This window comes from Chenopodium quinoa, unplaced genomic scaffold, assembly GCF_001683475.1.
Source record: "Chenopodium quinoa cultivar QQ74 unplaced genomic scaffold, ASM168347v1, whole genome shotgun sequence".
NCBI classification, from domain to species: Eukaryota; Viridiplantae; Streptophyta; class Magnoliopsida; order Caryophyllales; family Amaranthaceae; genus Chenopodium; species Chenopodium quinoa.
In genome coordinates this window covers 3,247,985-3,267,828 of record NW_018743858.1, presented here as the reverse complement: position 1 = coordinate 3,267,828, position 19,844 = coordinate 3,247,985, and the positions used below count along the sequence as shown (strand labels likewise).

The following is a 19,844-nucleotide window of genomic DNA, read 5'->3' as shown; positions in this document are numbered from 1 at the left end:
GATCCTCTAGAACTTCTTTCCCCCTTTCTGGAGTAACACATTTCAGCAGCGGCTGGAGGTAACCCTTCTTGAAGAGTTTCCCCTTATAGATCTCAAAACTTGAGGCTCGCTTTTTCAATGCAGCCGCTTCTGAAGGGGCGTTTGGCAAAGTGTCGTCTGCCAAGTAAGTCCGGGTGGCATCCATCCAGGTAGAGCTTCGGTCAAGAACTCCAATGGGATCATGTTCAATGCTTCTTTTTTCCATGACTTCCCAAAAGACTAACCTAGGAGCATCACAAGAGGCGGATAATGCACACTTAGACAGCGCATCCGCCTGATTATTTTCTGACCTTGGCACCTGACTTAGATGAAATTCGTCAAGTGTCCCGGCCTCATCTTTGACCGCCTGCAGATACTTGATCATAGCCGGATGGGTGGCCTCGTAGTCACCATGGTATTGGCTAACGATCAACTGAGAATCTGAGCAGACGTCAACTTTTCTTGCACCTACCGCCTTACACATGCGGATACCGACTAGCATGGCCTCATACTCCGCCTCATTGTTAGAGGCTTGGAACTTGAACCTTAGTGCATATTCATACTGGTTCCCTTCCAGAGACTTGCAAATTACGCCTGCACCACAACCGTTCATTGTAGAGCTCCCGTCTACATAAACCTTCCAGACCTGATCAACATTGTTCGGCTGAGCCGGCCTTGTCATTTCCACAATGAAGTCGGCAAACGCTTGACTTTTCACTGCCTTTCTTGGTTTGAAGGCGATTTCCAGACTTTGCATTTCAATAGCCCACTTGAGCATTCTGCCGAATGACTCCAAGGTTGTCATTGGCCGCTTGAGGGGTTGGTTTGTGTAGACCACCACCGGATGTGCCAAGAAGTATGGTTTCAACTTCTTGATTGCCATGAACAGGGCGAGGTCAAATTTTTCAACCAAGGGGTACCGCAGCTAAGCATTTCGAAGAACATGGCTAATGAAATAGACAGGGAGCTGAATGTCATCTCTCTCAGCAAGGAGAACGGCACCGAGGACATGATTTGAGACGGCCAAATACATATAGAGAACCTCTCCTGCTAGAGGGCTGACCAGCCGTGGCAATGAGTGAAGGTGCTCTTTCAATTTCTGGAATGCCGCCTCAGCATTTTCCCCCCATTCGAATCTAGTCATTTTTTTTTATTGCGTGGAAGAAGTAGAGCCACTTGTCGCCTGACCGGCTGAGTAATCTTGCCAATGCCACCAGACAACCGGTAAGTTTTTGGACTTCCTTAACAGTACGGGGTGACTTCATGTCAATTACCGCCTGAACGTTTTCCGGGTTGGCCTCTATCCTCCTTTCATCAATCAAAAATCCGAGAACACTAGTAGAAAAAATGAAATAAGCACCCCCCTTTAGCACCGGTTCCTGAAAACCTGAAATAAGCACCCCCCTTTAGCACCGGTTCTTTGACGCCATTGTAAGCCTGTGCATTCCAGTTATAGTCAGTGACCATATTGAATTGCCTTTTGAAGATGTCATAGACTACTGAAGAAAATCGCAATATTTGTAGATACCAACTCATCAGTGAAGCATGGCTTTCTAGTTAAATTACTCCGGACTGTTACTGAACCTAAAATTTTGGAATACCAGCAGGAGATGAAGAAGGTATTTAATAGATGCCCAGCCAGCCTGAACAGGACAGAGGCACAGCACAGCAGCGCAGCAGAACAGAAACAGCAGCACAGCAAACAACCGAGCAGCAGGTCAGCCTGAACACACAACACATCAGCCAGCAGAGCAGCCACCAGCACAAAGACAGAGACAGCCTGAACAGAAGCAAAACCAATCACCCAGCCAGCTTGAACAGAGCAGAAACACAGCCACGGAAGCAGAACAGCCACTACCATCAGAGCAGAAACACAGCCACAGCCATTAGAGCAGAAACACAGAGATAAGTCTGGATTATTTAAAGAAATGCAAGAAAGGTACTCAGAGATAAGTCTGGATTATTTAATTTTTTTTGAACGAAAATTGTAATATTACAGCCTTTTTTAATGAAAATATGTAACTTTATATATATGTTAATGTTTCTATATCAATTTAAGTGAAAAAAAATGCAAAAATTTGTTTTTTTTTTTGGGTATTTCTGGCGCTGGTTTGAACCAGAACCGGTGCCAAAAGTTTTTTTAAAATTTTTTTTGAGACTTTTAGCACCGGTTCAAAGCAAGAACCGGTGCCTAAAGTGGGGCTTTTCGCACCAGTTCTTGCTTTGAACCGGTGCCAATAATTTTGAAAATAAATAAAAAATTCGCGCCATGGTAGTTGGCATCGGTTAACCGGTGCCAAATCATGTACTTAGCACCGGTTAACCGGTGCTAAATGCTTTAGTTGGCACCGGTTTCGAACCGATGCCAAATTTTCATGGATTTGGCATCCCTCAAATCCCCAACGGTTCAAAACCAGCGCCAAAGGAGGGGTTTGAACCAGTGCCTTTTTACCTTTTTCGTCTAGTGGAAACTTCCCAGATTCAACACCAAAGACACTTTTTGGGATTAAGCATGACCTTATGCCGCCTAAGGGTGGTGAAGGTTTCTCGGAGGTTAGCAAGGTGATTCGTTTGGAGCTTAGATTTGACTATTATGTCATCAATGTACGCCTCTACATTCCTCCCAATTTGATTAATGAAGATCGTATTAATCATCTGCTGGAAGGTAGCAGACGCATTTTTTAGTCCAAATGGCATCACCGTATAACTGAATAACCCTTGATCAGTGATGAATGTCGTCTTTTCTTGATCTTTTTTCCACAAGGGTATCTGATGGAAGCCTGAATTGGCATCCATGAAGCTCATCAAGGCATGACCGGTTGTAGAATCGACCAGACTGTCGATCTTTGGAAATGGATAGCTATCCTTTAGACATGCCTTGTTCAGATCTGTGTAATCAACACACATCCGCCAGGTACCATTCAACTTTTTGACAAGGACAACGTTTGCTACCCAATCCGGGTAGTAGCATTGTCGAATGAACACGACATCCAGCAATTTCTTGACCTCGACGGCTGCCGCCTTAGATCTTTCCTCGCCATGATTCCTTTTCTTTTGCCTAACCGGCTTCTTTTTTGGATCCACGGCGAGTTTGTGGACAACAAGATCCGGGCTGACGCCTGGAATTTCTTCCACTTCAAAGGCAAAAATGTCTTTGAATTCCTTCAGCAGTTGGCGCAAATCTGCTCCCAACTTGGCAAAAGCAACCGTCCCCACTTTAACGGTTCGTTTGGGACGGCTGTCATCTAGAACAATGTCAATATTTTCACCAGCCGGCTGGGGACAGAAATCATCTGACCGCTCCCCGATCAGTGATTGCTATTCCTTCTCTTTTTTTACGGCCACCAGGTGGTCCGCCTTCCTCTTTTTTCCGACTGCTTTGGGATCAGGCGCAACTTCCTTGAAGTCATCAAGGTCGAGTAGGCTTGACGTCTGAGAGATAACACTCCCCTGCCGTCTTCTGATCCCCATTCAGGGAACCCACTAACCCATCATCCTTCTCAAATTTGATCAGCATGAGGGATGGGATGATGACTGTCTTGAACTCGTTGAGGGTTGGACGGCCCAAAATCAGATTATAGGCGATCAATTCCTCGACCACCAAGAACTTGATGACCATGTGCCATCCCTCCCCCTTTTCTCCTAGCTGGATGGGTAGGTCAATCCTCCCCACTGGATGCACTACCCCTCCCCCAAAGCCAACGGGTGAGAGGCCTTGTGCATGTTGTTAAGCTTGTACTTGAGCTTCGCCAAGCACTGATAGCTTATAAGGTCAGACGAGCTCCCGGTATCAATAAGGATCAGGCCCACTCATTGGTTGGCAACCTTGCATTCGATAACTATAGGGTCATCATGAGGCCGCCTGACCTTGCCCCGATCCTTCTCAGAGATGAGGACCTCAAGGAAGGTGTCTTTCGACGCCTCGCCCTCATCCACTAAGTTGACCAACTTTCTAATGTTGTCCTTGGTACCCCGGATGGTAGGACCCCCTCATGCGAAGCCGCCTACTATGGTAAAGATTTGCTCTTCATCAGTGTCAGAGCTTATACCTGGCTTCTTGGACGACTGTCCATTGTTTGTTTTGGGGTTACCCTTGGACTTCAGCATATAGGACTTCAAAGTCCCTTCATCAGCCAGACGGTCCAGTAGCCGCTTGAGGCTATAGCAGCCATTAGTGTCATGGCCTATATCCTCATGGAAATGACAGTACTTGCTCTTGTCTCGGCTTTTGATGGGACTTTTCATGGCATCCGGTTTTTCAATGGTCAACCGGTCTTTGGTCTCCATGAGGATGGAGGAGCAGTCCTTGTTGAACTCGTACTTGGGGACGTACGACTTCAACTCTCTCTCTTTATTCTAGGACGGCTGACCAGAATGGTCCGCCACCCAGACTTCTTTTCTTTTCTTTTCTTGCTCTCTTCTTTTTTAACCGGCTAAGCAGACTGGCTCTCCTATTTGTCAAAATTTTTAGGGTCCGACGGGTGCTTGATGGCACAAAGCTCTGATGCTTGTATGTAGGCTTCGGCTTCCATCAATGCCTCTTGGAGGATAACAACCCTCTTTCTAACCAGATGGAACTTATAAGTCGATCCATCCTTTAGACCCTTGAAGAAGTTTGTGTAAGCAACTTTGTCAGACAGCCCTTGAATCTGAATTCTCATCAGATTGAACCGCCTGACACAGGACCTTAGCCCTTCTTTATCTCCCTGCTGAATAGCCCCCAAGTCGAGACTTATCTTTTTGGCAAGGATGTTCATGGAGAAGTTGGACGCGAACAGGTATGCAAGCGTCTTGAAGTTGTTGATGCATCCGGCTGGCAGATTGCCAAACCATCGTTGGGCTATGCCCTTCAATGTTGCCGGGAAGCATCAGTACTAGGTGGCATCATCTAACCCCTATAAGTACATGAGGTTGGTGTAAGCCATTAGGTGGTCTTCCGGGTTGGTGGTACCATCATAGGTACCAACCAACACGTTTTTAACCTTGGCCGGCTGAGCCGCCTCGGTTATCTCCTTGGAGAACGCCGACGGCTGTTCCCCAAGGTTTAGCAGCCGGAGCTGCCAGTCCATGGGCTGGACATTTTGTGCCTCCCGACCCCCCAAAGAGGGTCGGCTGCACGTATGGTGATCCATAAGGCATGTATGGTTGTTGGGGCACATATGGAGCCGGCTTGATAATCTGAGGGCCAGTATGTGTGGACATGCCGCGTGACTGACTCTCTCGGTTTGTTTCTGAATACTTCATTGAAGTATTCCAAAAACTGTCTGGGAAAGTCGACGTTGAGGCCGACTTAGACAATTGTTGACTTCTCTTCTCCTGGATGAACATCCGGGCATCTGAGTAAGTCTTTTTTGACCCATCCGACTAAACTTGCCGGATGGCCTTCCTTTGCCCTGATTTAGGGAAACGAAGTTTGGATAGGTCGATCATGGGCCCGTCCGCCCCTTTTGGTTTAGGGTGTGGAGTAGGCACACGATCTTTCACATGCTTCTTTCCGGAGGGAGAAGGCTTCTTGGCCGACTGACCCTTGTTGGTGTTAGTTGACTTGTTTATCAAGTCCTTGATCTCCCCTTTGAAACTCATCATGAATTTCATGAGTGCGTCTCTAGTTACAGGGGCAGCACCCTCCGCCGCCTGGGGTCGCCCAGCCGGCTTGACGGTTGGGCTGCTAGGACCAGCTTTGTCTTCGCCCCGTTCCCTTGTTTCCTTGGAACGGGTGCGTCTCGTTGTGAATGACCCGTCTAGGGCCACGTAGGTGTCGACCTCAAAGTCGTCACCACTATCTTGGTCTATGTGGACCTCAGTTTCGGCCATAGGCCGTTCGCCCTCTACAAGCGGTACAGATTCTGATGCCATCTAGGAAGTATTCTCCCCACATACGGCGCCAAATGTTTCGGGGTTTTTTGGAGTCCCTCGGGAGAGTTACAATTCCTAGAATGCGCATCGACCGTTTGTACCTGCAAAACCACGGAAACTCCGGCTGGGTGGAGTTCCGCCTCCGACGATCAAGTTAGAACGTTTTCGGATGTATAAAAGTGCGGAATGTAAAGGTTTTTCTCTCGGATTCTGAGAGAATTCTGCAATTAATATTGCTCGGGTTTTGTGTATATATTTATGAATGTGTAATAAATAAGGATTTTCCTCTATTTATAGTGGAAGGGGATCAGTTCCCCTTTTAAGGTTAAACTGCCACGTGTCAGTAGAGGATTGGATCCCCTAGGACCTCTCTGAGGCTGACATGTGTCAGCATGCTATAGGGCCACGTGGACAAATGTGGCATACCTTCTTTTTCTAAAACAGTTTTCCTTTTCTAAAGTGCAATTTTCCACCTTTAGAAAAGTTGTTTTCCATCTCTTATCAAAACAAACAGAGGAAGATGGAAAGATGAAGGAAAATCATTTTCCAGGAAAATGTTTTCCACCAAAACAAACGGAGCTTCAGTAATTTAAATAACGGTTTTTTTCACCAAGCCAAATACCCTTGAGTTTTAACTTTACACAAATTATTGGGTGCGACAGTCCGCACCCAATAGTTCATGCGGCGAGAAGGTAGCGGCAGCGGTAGCGGTAGGTTCACCATCCTTTCATAATCCAGATCTACAACCCCAAAATCCCAAAATCAAAACAAATTACAAATTAAAACAAATAAATAACCCTAAATCAAAAAAAAAAATTTAAATTGGAGGTTCTAATGGCGCGGCGTCGGCGCCCAAGTAGCACTTTAGTATTATGTAACACTTGATTGTAACACTTTTATATTAGATAGCACTTGGTTGTAATATTTGATATTATGTAGCACTTAGTTGTAACACTTTGATTTTATGTAGCATTTGGTTGTAACACTTTAATATTAGTGGCAAATGTTAAAAAATAACAAATAAAAACAAAAAAGTTCTTATTCGAGTTATCTTTCCTCCTTTCCTCCTTTCCTCTTTCCCAATTCCTTAATCTCAGTTTTCTTTCCCTCTCTTAAAACTCAGTTGGTCACTCACTGTCGCCACCCCACGCCGACGCCCACCCCACGCCGACACCCACCCATTGGCGAATGAAGTTCTCACCGGCCACCCCACGTCCCCACCCACTGGCCAATGAAGGATGTTACCCTACTAGGACACGGGCCAAGTGAAGAATTAACGATCCACACGTCCGTCGTCTGTCGATCTTAGCATTCTTGGCGGCCGTTGCTACTCACGGAGTAGGTCAGAGTCTTTCCGTTTCAGGTAATATTTAATTTTATGTGGGTTCTTTGTTGGATTATTGATTTGTTGTTCAAATCTAGGGTTATTTGGTTTTTTTTTTTTCTTTTTTTTTTTTTTTTTGCTTGCTCCAATTATTTGTCGAATTTTTTTGAAATTAATTACTAATTAAGATTTTCGATTGTTAAATTCAGTTTTTCGAATTTTGGTTGTTGAAGACTTAATTTTTTTGGTAAACCGATTGTTGAAGACTTGAAGTAGGTTATTTTAGCAATAGAGCTTAAAGTTTTAATTTTTTTCTGTATTATGTTGGAGCTTAATGTAGGGTATTATACAAGAGAAATATGCTAGGGATTAATTGGGTTTTAGTTGAATTAGGGTGATGAATTGAATTGGTTTAAAATAAATGAAAGATTGAAGCAATTTTGGGTCTGAAGAGTTATTGATACCTATGTTTTTTGGAGTGTTCATGAGCCTTCTCCTGGCAATGTACTCCACTTCTATCCTCATTTATTTTTTATTACTTTTTAGTTGAATAATTTTCAGTACAATTTTGAAGGATGATATGTTTTGGTAAGATTCTTAAAGATTGTTCAGAAAGCTGGACTCTATGCCCATCTCAGATTCAGACCTTATGTCTGGGCGGAGTGGAATTTCGGGTAACTATTTATTTCTTATATTAATTAACCGAATGTTATTTTTTTATTATTATTATTATTATTTTTTTTTTATTATGGGTATACAAGTATAATAAAATAATTATCTAATAATTACTAGTATATTTTAATGGGGTGAGTAAGAATTGGATCAAAGAAAGGAAAATGGGGTAAATTTGGAATATTCTAATGGATCAAATTTTGTGGATTTTGTAGTGGGTTTCGTGTATGGTTGAAGTATGTACCAGGAATCAGCTTCAGAAATGATAATGGACGACCTTTTAAGGTTGGGAATATAAATTTACATTATTGCATGTCTATTGTGAAGTTAATTAAATTGTTGACAATCCAATTTGTTTTATAAAGTAAAAAAATGAGAATTGTTGATGGAAAATGTGGAATGGGATTATGCAGAGAGCAATGCAAGGATTCACTGAGAAAATCGTAACCTTGCTGAGGAGTAATGATCTGTTTGAGTCTCATGGTGGGTCAATCGTTCTCGTACAGGTAAAGATTAGTGAAGTCAACTCTTAGTATCACTACCAATTGCTGTAGGTGTCAATTAATGCATCAAGTTTTGATAAAATTTCTACTCGTATATATTTGTTCTATAAGATGACTTGAATGCCCATTTATTAAAATTTAACACCATGTCTCTAGGTTGAGAATGAATATGGGAGACTAAGTGTGAGACTTGGATTAGATCATAAGAAGGCAATAACTACATGAATTGGGATGCAAACATGGTTCAGAGTACTGATACAGGGGTTCCCTAGACCATGTGCAAGGATGATGATACTCCGGATCCTCTGGTAAGGGCATTCTTGCAATCAGAATCATTGATTGTTGGTCTCGCTTACCACGTTGTATTTTATGTTGTAAAAGCATGCCAAGTTATGACTATTTGTAAAATAACTAAGTTTACTACTTACTATACGTTCTCATAGTTTACTACTTACTATTTGTAACATAACTAAGTTTACTATACGTTCTCATAGTGAGTTTTTGTGTGTTGCTTGCTAAGGAAGATAAACACTAGCATTGGTTTCTACTGCTATAATTTTACACCTAACAGACCTTTTAAGCCCAAGCTTTGGACTGAGGCTTGGACTGGCTAGTATCTCTATTAATTCTTCGCATTTGAACATGTACCGTATGCTGAGAATTTTGACGAGGTTATTCTCTGTTTATACTATCTTGAGCAGGTTTATCGAGTTGGCTTTTTCTGCTGCAAGGTTCATACAGACAGGGGGATTCTTTGTGAACTACTACATGGTACACTTCTTTTACAGTGTAAATTTCCTATAGTCCAATGTTTTACCTATCCTCGATGAAACTATTCTAATAAATATCATGTCAAACAGTACCATGGTGGGACAAACTTCAGGCGAACAGCTGGAGGTCTATTTATCACCACTTCTTACGAATATGATGCTCCTCTTGATGAATATGGTAAGAATTGAAGAACTTTGTTATATATAGAGTAGTTTGTAAAAGACCTTTGGATATCTACATTGTTTTGCTTATTAATATCATTATATGTAGGCAAAATTGGCCGCAACACTCTGAAGTATGGCTTAGGTGCACTGAGCATCCTGAACTTTGCGCTAAAACACCACCAGCTATGGTGGTAGGTGCAATGCGTGCCGTAAATGAAAATTTCCGGCAACTTATTTCACCGGGAGGAGGTGAATCTTCACTCTGTAGAACAGTTATGTAGTCTTCCATCCACTTAGCATGCATGGATTCACCTCCTCCGATGAAATAAGTGGCCGGAAATTTTCATTTAAGGCACACGTCGCATCTAACACCATAGTTGGTGGTGTTTTGGCTACTACGCATAGTTCCAGTGCACCTAAGCCATACTTCAGGGTGCGGCCAATTTTGCCTTATATGTACCAACTACTAAGAAGAGGACAGGCGAATATAAATGCAACTTCTTTTTTGCTTATAGGTTTGATCAAGCAGCAAAAATATGGTCACCTAAAGGAACTTCATAAGGCAATTAAGCTATGTGGATCAGCACTGGTTTCGTCTAATTTTGTAGTTATTCAATTGGGGGATCATCAACAGGTTTCACCTCCACCTAAAACTAGGAAACTTATTCTTTTTGTTTTATATACTGCTTATACTTATATAAAGTAATAAAGTATAACCTCTATATATTTTTTCAGGCTCATGTATTTCCTCGGAAAAAGGAAGTTGTGCAGCTTTTCTTTCAAACTATGATACATAATCTGGTGTGAGAGTTCCTTTCAATAATAAACTCTACACCATGCCTCTCTGATGGTCCATTAGCATTCTTTCAGATTTGGATTAAATGGATCAAAATGAAGGATTAGATATACTTAGATAAACGTTCTTTTTTTTCCCGAGATCATATCAAAAAGTTTGGAGTTGTCTGCTGTTATAGCTGAAGCTGTCACTATCATTGTTACTGCTGCTTTGTTGTTACTGCTATTATTACTGCTGTTTACCGGCGTTACTGCTGTCTGTTGCTGTTATCGTTGCCATTGCTGTCTGCTGGTCTTGATCTGCTGCATTTACTGCTAGCTGGTGTACAGCTTCTGCTTTTACTGCTAGCTCGCTGCTGCTATCTGCTGTTATTACTGTGCGTGCTGCTGTCAGTTCGCTACTACGCTGACTGTTTTTGGGAATTTGGTGGTCTAGAGACTGAAGTTGACTTTGTTTTTGTTTTGATTATTAGATTGTTTAGCCAAACGAAAAAACTGGTGATTATGGATGCTTGTTTGTAAGGATTATGAAATGGTTTTAATTCAAATTATTTTCTATTGTATATGTTAAAGTTACATTCGTGGTTAAAAAGTTGTATATTTAAAATAATCATGTAGTATTTTTAGTAGTAGTAATAATAATAATAAATGTTGCTTATTAATTAATAAGTTGTTACAGTAGTTTGTAAAAAGTGATACATAATGTCAAATAAAGTGCTACTATATGTCAAAACATGATTGAAAAATGTTATCTAATAATCAAAAGCCGTTACATTAGCTCACAAAAGTGATACAAAATGTTGGATAAAGTGTTACTATATAATTGAAAAATGTTACTGAAGATAAGTAAGTGTTACATATAACAAATAAAAAGTAACACTTTAAAAATGATACTTATAATATAAAAAGTGTTACATAAGAAGGTTTATTGGAACACTTTCAAAAGTATTATCATACGTTACCCAAAATGTTACATAAGATCTTAGGGAACATGGGCGGATGTATCACCCACTAAGTGTTACCTATTATCTATAATAACACTTTTACCACTTTATGTAACACTTTTCGGGTGTTACTTGAGGTTAATTACGTACTAGTGGCGTCGGTGGTTGGTGATTTGCGGCTGGTGATGTGGTGGTTGATGGGTTCGGCTGGTGATGCGGTGATTGGTGGTGCGGTGGTTGGTGGGTGAGGTGCGTTCGGTGGACGGTGGGATCAGTGGGGTGGGGTGGCTTGAGGATTTGTGGCTGAATATATTTGTGGGTTTAGTGGACGGTGTTGTTGTTCCATTGTCATTTGAAACAGAGAGAAAGAAAGAGAGGAAGAGGGGGAAATAGGAGAGAGAAGGAAATGAAAAAGAGAGGAACAGGGGGAAAGGGGAGAGAGAAGGAAATGAAAAAGAGAGGAATAGGGGGAAAGAGGAGAAAGAAGGAAATTAAAATATATGTTATGTTTGTTAATCATATTAGCCAACAAATGATGCATATCAGCCATTAAAATGACCATATCAGCCAACAAATGAATATTAGGGACAAATAACACATTAATAAAAATGTATTAGTCTACACAAGAAACATATCAGCTAACAAATGGAACATATCAGCCAACAAAAGGAACATATCATCCAACAAAAGATACATATCAACCAACAAAAGGAATATATCAGCCAACAAATGAAGCATATCAGCCAACAAAAGCAACAATTAAGCCAACAAAATGAACACAACAACCAACGAAATGAAACATATAAGCCAACAATTAAAATATACATATAAGCCAACAAAATAAAGATATCAGCCAACTAAAGAAACATATCAGTCAACTGATGTTAGCTAACACAAAAAACATATCAGCCAACAAATGAAATATCTTAGCCAACAAGTGAAACATATCAGCCAAGCCTGCCACACGCATAATTTATGTGAGGCAGTTCGCACTCAGTACCTTCTCTTAACTTAATTCACCAAATACCCACGACATTTTTCAAATTCACCATATACCATTCAGTTTCACGAAATTGTCACACTATACCCTATATGTTAACAATATTAGTCATTTACGTTAATTATGCCACGTGGCAGCTTGTAATTGGTTTCCATTAATATTATTTGATTAATTAACTAAAAAAACAATTAAAAAAACTCCACCAACCCAGCCATCGCCGCCCCTAGCCCAACCTAACCTCCCACCTCTTGGCTGACCGGTGCCCATCTCGCCGGCGCATTTCCCCTCCCCCGTCGGCCTCCGAAATCCTAAACTCCACCCGAAACTACCCCTAAAACCAAACCTGTGTAGGGTTTGTAAACTACCTAAAAAGCGGGGTTGGTTTTCAGGGTTGTTCCAGGTGTAGTTAGGGTTTCGGGGTTGGCGAACAGGGGAGGGGGTCGTTTTGGGGAGGGTCATTTTTGGGGTGGATCGGGTCCGTTGGGGTGGCGGGAATGGGAGGATGGTGCGTGGCGTTAGGGAGGGGGTGTTCGTGGGAAAGGGAAAGGGGTAGGGTGGGCTTCACTGGCGTGGAAAGGGGAAAATTGGTCGGCAGAATGGGCGCCAGCCAGCTGGGGAGTGGGCCAGCTAGGCATCGGCAGCCACGGGTGGGGTTCAACTTGGCTAGGGGTGGCGGAGTGGTGGAGTGTTTTTTTTTTTCTTTTTTTTTTTAAAAAATAATTTTCTTAAAGTTTTGTAATTAATTATTTAAATAATTAACTAAATAATATTAATAAGAACCAATAAGTGACTGCCACATGACACAATTAACCTTAATGACAAACGGAGTTAATGACGTTAGTCATTAAGGCCATGTTGTGACAATTACATGAAACTGAATGGTATATGGTGAATTTGAAAAATGTCATTTAGGGGTATTTATTGAAAAAACCATTAAAATAATTAACACTTATAGTTTTACAAATAAATTTTGTCCAAAAATCCATGTCCAAACTTTTGTTGCATATAATATAAAATGGGAGTAAGTCTTGGCGCATAGGGCCTATTTACCAAAGCTGCATATAGGATGGCATTAATTGTAATATAGATGAAGTTATGAAATAAAAGTGGTGGGCCATGGTGCCAGGAGGTAACGGTGCTAGAAAGAAATAACGGGGAAGGAGAAAATGAAGTACTGACACACAATTGTCTCTTTTCTCTTTCATTCCAAAAAAAAAAAAAAACACACACACAATTCCCTTTCAATGGAGACATATTATGCTTTAAGGCATTGAAATAGCTTCAGTTCATGGTGTAATAAATTAATAAGGGATTTGTTAAACATCGCCTACAAATCTCTACATAAAACCCACAATTATTTTTACTTTGAAGCTTTTGCCCTTTTTCTAATTTTTACCCAAAACGTAATTCTCTCTCACGAAAAATGTGGACCAGAACTGGATCGTCGAGGGACACCGGAGAGCCGTCTTCGTCGCCGAAAAGCAAGGTACTTTGCAGTAAAAAATTACGAAGTGCTGACCGACATCTGGCCTGACCACCGCCATTGTGGCGGTGTCGCCTGGCCAGGACGCCGTCACCATGGTAGTGGCGTCTGGCTGGAACGCCACAGCCACGGTGGCGGCGTCCCGGCCAGGAGCCACAACCACGTTGGCGGTGTCCCGGCCAGACGCCACCGTCATATTTCGTAATTTTTTATTTTTTTTTAATTTTATTTAAAGTTTTTGTTCTTGTTTTTTTTTTTTTTTTTTTTTGTGTTTTTTAACTTTGATAAATTTGAAATTAAATACGTGTTAATAATTTCAAAAAAAAAAAAAAAATTATGTTTTAATTTTGTATGTGTAAATTTATGTTTTAAATATGTGTTAATAATATATAAAAAAAAACAAAATTATGTTTACTTTGAAATTATGTTTTAAATATGTGTTAATAAAATTATGTTTTAATTTTGTATGTGTAAATTAAATATGTGTCAATAATTTCAAAAAAAAAAAAATTATGTTTTAATTTTGTATGTGTATGAATACTTTTATATATAATTATGTGTTAATTTTGTGTTAATTATGTGTACATTTAGAAATTAAATGTATTATGCGTTAACTATTGAAATGAAATTTACAAATAAAAAATTTAGAAATTACTTATGTGTTAATTTTGTGTTAAATGTATTAATTTAATCTTTATATAATTATATGTATTTAAAAATAATATGTCATTGTTGTAGGATTATGGTGGAGACGGAATGATTATAGCGGGATTTTTGTACATGATGGTCCCTTCGAATATGCTCAACAAGCTATTGATTGGGAAAATTGAAAGGAATGGTGTCCTTCCAACAAGTGTATTATTCCGATAGAGGGTTCAGAGTTATCGGAAAGCTAATTCTTCAGTAAGGTCAAGTGATCGGAATGTCTAGGTGGAGGCCGCTTCCGATCAGTAATATTAATGTACAATTAATATTACAGCTTAATCTTGACTGAACCCTTCGGGTCGAACCCAATCGAACAACCGAGCCGAGACGACGAATCAATCCGAAGGATTTTGATGAGTCGTCGGAGTTTTACGAACAAAGACGTCGGATATCGAGCTTAGAGCGTCGAGATCGAGCGTCGCAAGTCGAGTCGAATTTAGAATTCGACGAGACGTAAAATCAATCAAGTTACAAGTACGTGCCTAGCCGTAGCCTCGCATTGGCCTAGCCATGTGAGTGCTAGGCTAGGCAAGCCTAGTATGCTAGGCATGCTAGGCTCATGATGCTAGCTAGCATGCTGGGCGCTGGTAGCCTAGCTAGCACGCTGGGCGCTAGCAACCTTGCCAGCATGCTAGACGCTGGCAGCAGCAACATGACCATGGCAGCCTAGTGCTTCGCAGCATTGCAAGCAACACACGCACCAGCCAGCAGCGTGCTAGGAATGCTGGGCTGTGCGTGTGTGCCTCGCATAGCAGCGTGCTAGGCTCATGCGTGCAAGGCTGCGCATGGTGCTAGGAAATGGCGCGCCCCAGCAGCCAGCCTCTCGCAAGCACGCATCATCGCAGGGCTGGGCCTTGCTAGCAATAATGGCTGTGCGTGAGAGAGTTGGGCTGGGCGTATTGCGGGATCAGCAGTAGCATGGGCGAGCATCCTTGCCAGACAGCGCCCAGCACACACCAAGCCACAGCAGCAGCTCGCATGCTGTGCGTAGCTTGCTGGCCGTGCGCATGCTTGTGCTGGCTGGCTTTCTAGCACAGCCTAGGCACCAGGCGCCAGCAAGGCTCCCTTGGCAGCCAAGGCTGGCCGCTGGCTGGCAGCCTGCTGTCCCAGCCACATGGAGGATCCGGTTTGAGCAAAGTGGGGACTAAGGGTTGTGGGCATAGCCTTGGGCACCAAGGCCATGGTCCCCCACCCCCCTCTTGGAATGGTCCTCACCTACCCTCTACTCTCCATGTGGCACTTGTAACTAATTGATTGCATTGGTTATTAATTTGTTTTTGATTAAAATAAATTAATAGGAAAATGCAATTGTCCCACATTGATCATGAATGGGATGACAAGTTGATTTTCTCTATAAATACCCAATGGTTGGGCATTTGAGAAAGCACTTGAGTAGAACTCAATGAGGCATCTCCCATTAGGTGAGAAAACCTCTAAGTTCGTAAAAATCCAAGTTTTTATTGGTCGGGTCCCGACTAACCTTCGGGACTTGGACCGTTCGGGTCGGGTTCGTGGGTACGAGACGTTGGAGGCGTTCACACTAGTGACACTTGAGCTTTCGAAGTAAGAGCTTGATTTGCGAGCGAAGCACGCATCGAGGGTATAACTTCTTTCACTCTTCTTTTAATTATTGCTTAATTATGTTTATGCTTGTCTTAATTGCTTTAGTTATCAGGGCGGGTCTTGGGGTGTTTCCTTTCCGCGTAGTGAGGGTCACTACGAAACCTTACACAAAACAGGTTGCAATTAGATCTGGTCTTTGTTTAGTAGTAGCAACTCATAAATCTCAATGGGGTGGTAGAATAGATCACATTTTGAGATGTGACCGTTATCGTAAAAGGGAGGAACGAGATTTCAGTACAGCGATTCGGTTTGATACAAAGCGAAAAGGTTGTGGGTGTGAGTTCAGAGTAAAGGTTCGACAACACCAAAGTCGTGACATTTGAGAATTGAAGGGTTACTCTAAATGGGGGTATCACAACCATGAGATGATAGTATATGAAGTGGGTCATCGACAGTTAAGTGACCTAAATCCTGCTGCAAAACTAGTTGTCAAATAAAGAGGGATGCTCAAGTGAATCCTGCTAAAATATTAGCAACTGTGTTAGAGAAATTTCCTAAAGACCAGCGAAACCGAAGACAAATCTACAACGTTAGGCAGAAACTGAGGTTTAAACGGTCAGAGGGTATACAACAGCTTCTACACCAGGCACAAGCACGTGGTTACCTGTTCTGGTTTAATTCTGATGAAGAGACATTTTAGGTGACTCATTTATTCCTTGTGCATCCTGATTGTGCTGATATGATCAAGTCTTGGCCATCTGTGATTTTGATCGATTCAACATACAAGACAAACAGGTACAAGTTCCCACTGATTGAGATGATTGGGATGGCTCCAACGAACCAGAACTTTTTGATTGGTTATGCAGTCATCAAGGATGAGACGACTGCGAGTTATTATTAGGTGTTGGAGAAGTTGAGAAACTACATCGTTCCTAATGTTCAGCCATCAGCCATCGTCAGTGATTGTGAGGGAGGTCTCTTTGCCCCTATAGCGGAGCTGTTTCCTGAATCAGAGCATTTACTGTGCACATGGAACATCAACAACTATGTGAAAGTCAAAGCCTACAACTTTTTCAACAAGAATTTAGATTCAGCAGAGAGATTGGTAAATGGTAAGTGGCGGAAGATCCTGCAAGCTACCACAGAGGTAGAGTACGATTGAGCCTTGGATAACTTCAAGGATCCGTACCAATTGTGTCTGACAGTGGTAAACTATGTGATGCAGCAGTGGATACCTCACAGGGAAAAGTTTGTCAAATATTGGACAAACCAAGTTCTTCATTTTGGAAACACTACAACATGTAGAGTTGAGAGCGCTCATAGAGCTTTGAAGGACTGGACTGATTCTTCCACCTCTGCTTTGGATACACTGTTCGAGAGAATAAACAAGGCTATTGATACTCCGAAGAATAGCATCAAGAACTCTCTCGAGGACTCTAGACGGCGACATGGTATGATATATTGCCATTTCATATTTAAGATTCTCCATGGTCGTGTGTCACACTACTACCTGGGGTCGATTATGAGCGAGCACAACAAGATGAAGGAGTTAGGTGATAAAGTGGCTATTCGGTACGGATGTGCTATATCAGTGACTCATGGACTACCTTGTGCATGCACCATTCACCGAGTAATTACCCAAGATAGGCGTAGTTACATGTTGATCAGGTTCATCCATTTTGGCGGACGCTCGTTATTGGAGAGCATGCTGCTCCACAGACAATCGATTGTGAACAGGAGGAGTTGGAGCAGTTTCGTTTGATGTTTGACTGAGTGTCCTTCAGTCACCCTTCAATCATTCGTGATGCTACCCACATACTTCATGACATGTTCAACACGTTGCTTGGATCACGAGGAACCTAAAAGGGTCGAGCGACTTAGAGGTCGACAAGCACGGCAGAACAGGAGTGCGTTTGAGTACATTCGTGGTTGTGGCCGTGGTCGTTCATCGTCATCCACTCGTAGCCAATCTTCTTCGTCAGTGAATATGCCTTGAACCGGTACAGTAGTTTACTTTTATTTACTTTTTAGAATGTTTGTTTAGTTTACTTCTAACTTGTTAATTGTGTTTATTGATATGTGCAACAAGAAGAGTGGATATTGATCAGTTTCCATATAAGGACAGGATCCCTAACATCATCATGGAATACTTGGACGGGTGGAATGATGTGGTTGCAGATGGTAACTGCGGATTCCGGGTCGTGGCTGATGTGTTTCAGATGGGTGAAGACAACTACGCTTTAGTGCGTCAGTTGATGTATAGTGAAATTGCCTCAAATCGAGATGTTTATCGTCATGTGTACAGTCAAGACTTAGATAGTTCTTTGCGGCGTATCCGGTGGGGAGGAGGACCTTGCGATCCAAATCATTGGTTCGACGCGCCGCTTGATCTCTTTGCCGTTGCAAACATCTACAAGTGTATAGTCATGCATTTCGGGCTTAGTTTGCATAGTCGAGCTTATTACCATGTACCACGGTTCTCCCTTGGTGTTCGCATGCGACCGTCACCAGATCGGTAAGAGAGTTAGCTATTGCATTTCTAGGGTCGTCATACAGACATTTCATCTGATTGGACATGTCATCTGATTTTCCAGTGCCACCGATCATACCTCGGTGGTACACCATTTGCAGACTAAGCGAAGAGGGTTGGGATGTGTTGTATCATGATCGGATGCGTCATTGGAACAACCTATCTGCCTTTTAGTTTTTCATGCATATACCTTTTCTATGTAACCTTGTATTTGTATTGCTATTTTTATTTTATTTATTATTTTTTGTATTCTAATTTTGACTAAATTTATATCTTGCATGCATACTAATTAGTATTTGCGCGTTACAAACTAAAAAGATAATGTCAAATTGTAAAAACTTAATATGATAATGTCAAATATTACAAACTTAAACGATAATGTCAAATTTTACAAACTACTATGATAATGTACCAAATGTTCTATAAATAAACTGCCAACAGATCAGTGATCCCTCTTTGACGCCCACTTCCACTGCGCAAGGGCCCGTTCCATATCATCAATAACAGCTCTGCTTGATGTAGTCGTCATGTTGTCCCTCTCCTGAAAGAGTCTTTGTCCTAGCTACATCATCTTTCCCATCCACTACACACAACAAAAAAACATGAAATTCAATAACGATATATAAAAAAAAAAAAAAAAATACAACAATAAATGTTTCATGAGACATACACATCCACAACAATGGGCGGTGGCACATCATCATCATCGGCATCGTCGCTATGGTGGAGGTCTCCGATCAACCTCGGGTGCGAATACTGGTTGTACCATTCCATGTAGTGGTGGTCACACATGGGAGGCACCCCAGTTGGCGGCCTCTGCAGCTCTGAAGTCCATAGGCGGGCAACTATCGGAAACTGCTCCCATGTGGCAATCATGCTTTCCGGCCATTGGACGATGTACTCCTTTAACGACGTAGATCGGACTGCCTTATTGGGTCATGCTGGTGGAGGAGGGACAACTTGGACAAATCCAAGTTGGCGAAGACAACGCTTGGGCATGTATGCCTCTACGATCTCACGATACTAAATCAGTCTCGTGTAGAGGGTCCTGGGTACCCCATTACTAGGATTCTAGCTGAAAGGCATCCAGTTCACCTGCACATTTTCAAATTAGTAAGATTCATATAATAAATGCACCACAATATGAAATTAGAAATAATTTTCAAATTACCACCATATGGCTAGGCCAATGTGATGCTACGGCTATTCTCATACTTGTTGCTTGTGATTTTGCTACACTCGGTCTCAACGCTCTAGGCTCGATATCCGACGTCTGTGTTCGTAAAACTCCGAGGACTCATCGAATCCTTTGGATTGATTCGTCGTCTTGGATCGGTTATTCGATTGGGTTCAACCCGAAGGGTTCAGTTAAGATTAAGCTGTAATATTAATTGTACCTTAATATTACTGATCGGAAGCGACCTCCACCAAGGCATTCCAATCACTTGACCTTACTAAAGAATTAGCTCTGTAATAATTCTGAACCCTCTATCAGAATAATACACTTGTTGGAAGG

At 41.9% G+C, this 19,844-nt stretch overlaps 1 protein-coding gene across 3 annotated transcripts; it reads left to right on the top strand.

Moving 5' to 3' along the window:
* The first annotated feature begins 6,375 nt into the window (after nucleotides 1–6,375).
* LOC110686419 (beta-galactosidase 3-like) lies at nucleotides 6,376–10,665 on the top strand. Of its 3 annotated transcripts, XM_021863030.1 has the most exons (9): nucleotides 6,376–7,237; nucleotides 7,773–7,872; nucleotides 8,086–8,155; nucleotides 8,284–8,376; nucleotides 8,530–8,681; nucleotides 9,075–9,144; nucleotides 9,234–9,321; nucleotides 9,824–9,942; nucleotides 10,044–10,665. In XM_021863030.1, the coding sequence occupies exons 5-9, from the start codon at nucleotides 8,605–8,607 to the stop codon at nucleotides 10,113–10,115; spliced, it is 426 nt and encodes a 141-aa protein (XP_021718722.1). In that variant the 5' UTR covers nucleotides 6,376–7,237; nucleotides 7,773–7,872; nucleotides 8,086–8,155; nucleotides 8,284–8,376; nucleotides 8,530–8,604; the 3' UTR covers nucleotides 10,116–10,665. The 3 variants fall into 3 exon arrangements, with proteins under 3 accessions (XP_021718722.1, XP_021718724.1, XP_021718723.1); XM_021863032.1 differs by lacking the exon at nucleotides 7,773–7,872; XM_021863031.1 differs by lacking the exon at nucleotides 6,376–7,237 and having other exon boundaries at nucleotides 7,244–7,872.
* Nucleotides 10,666–19,844: the final 9,179 nt, after the last annotated feature.

What these genes read in the sequence shown, in the direction of transcription:
- LOC110686419 (XM_021863032.1), top strand. Translation starts at nt 8,605, where the DNA reads ATGCAAACATGGTTCAGAGTACTGATACAGGGGTTCCCTAGACCATGT. An exon ending in ATGATACTCCGGATCCTCTG is followed by an intron (nt 8,682 to 9,074) that starts GTAAGGGCATTC and finishes TATCTTGAGCAG; the next exon opens with GTTTATCGAGTTGGCTTTTT. An exon ending in AATTGGGGGATCATCAACAG is followed by an intron (nt 9,943 to 10,043) that starts GTTTCACCTCCA and finishes ATATTTTTTCAG; the next exon opens with GCTCATGTATTTCCTCGGAA.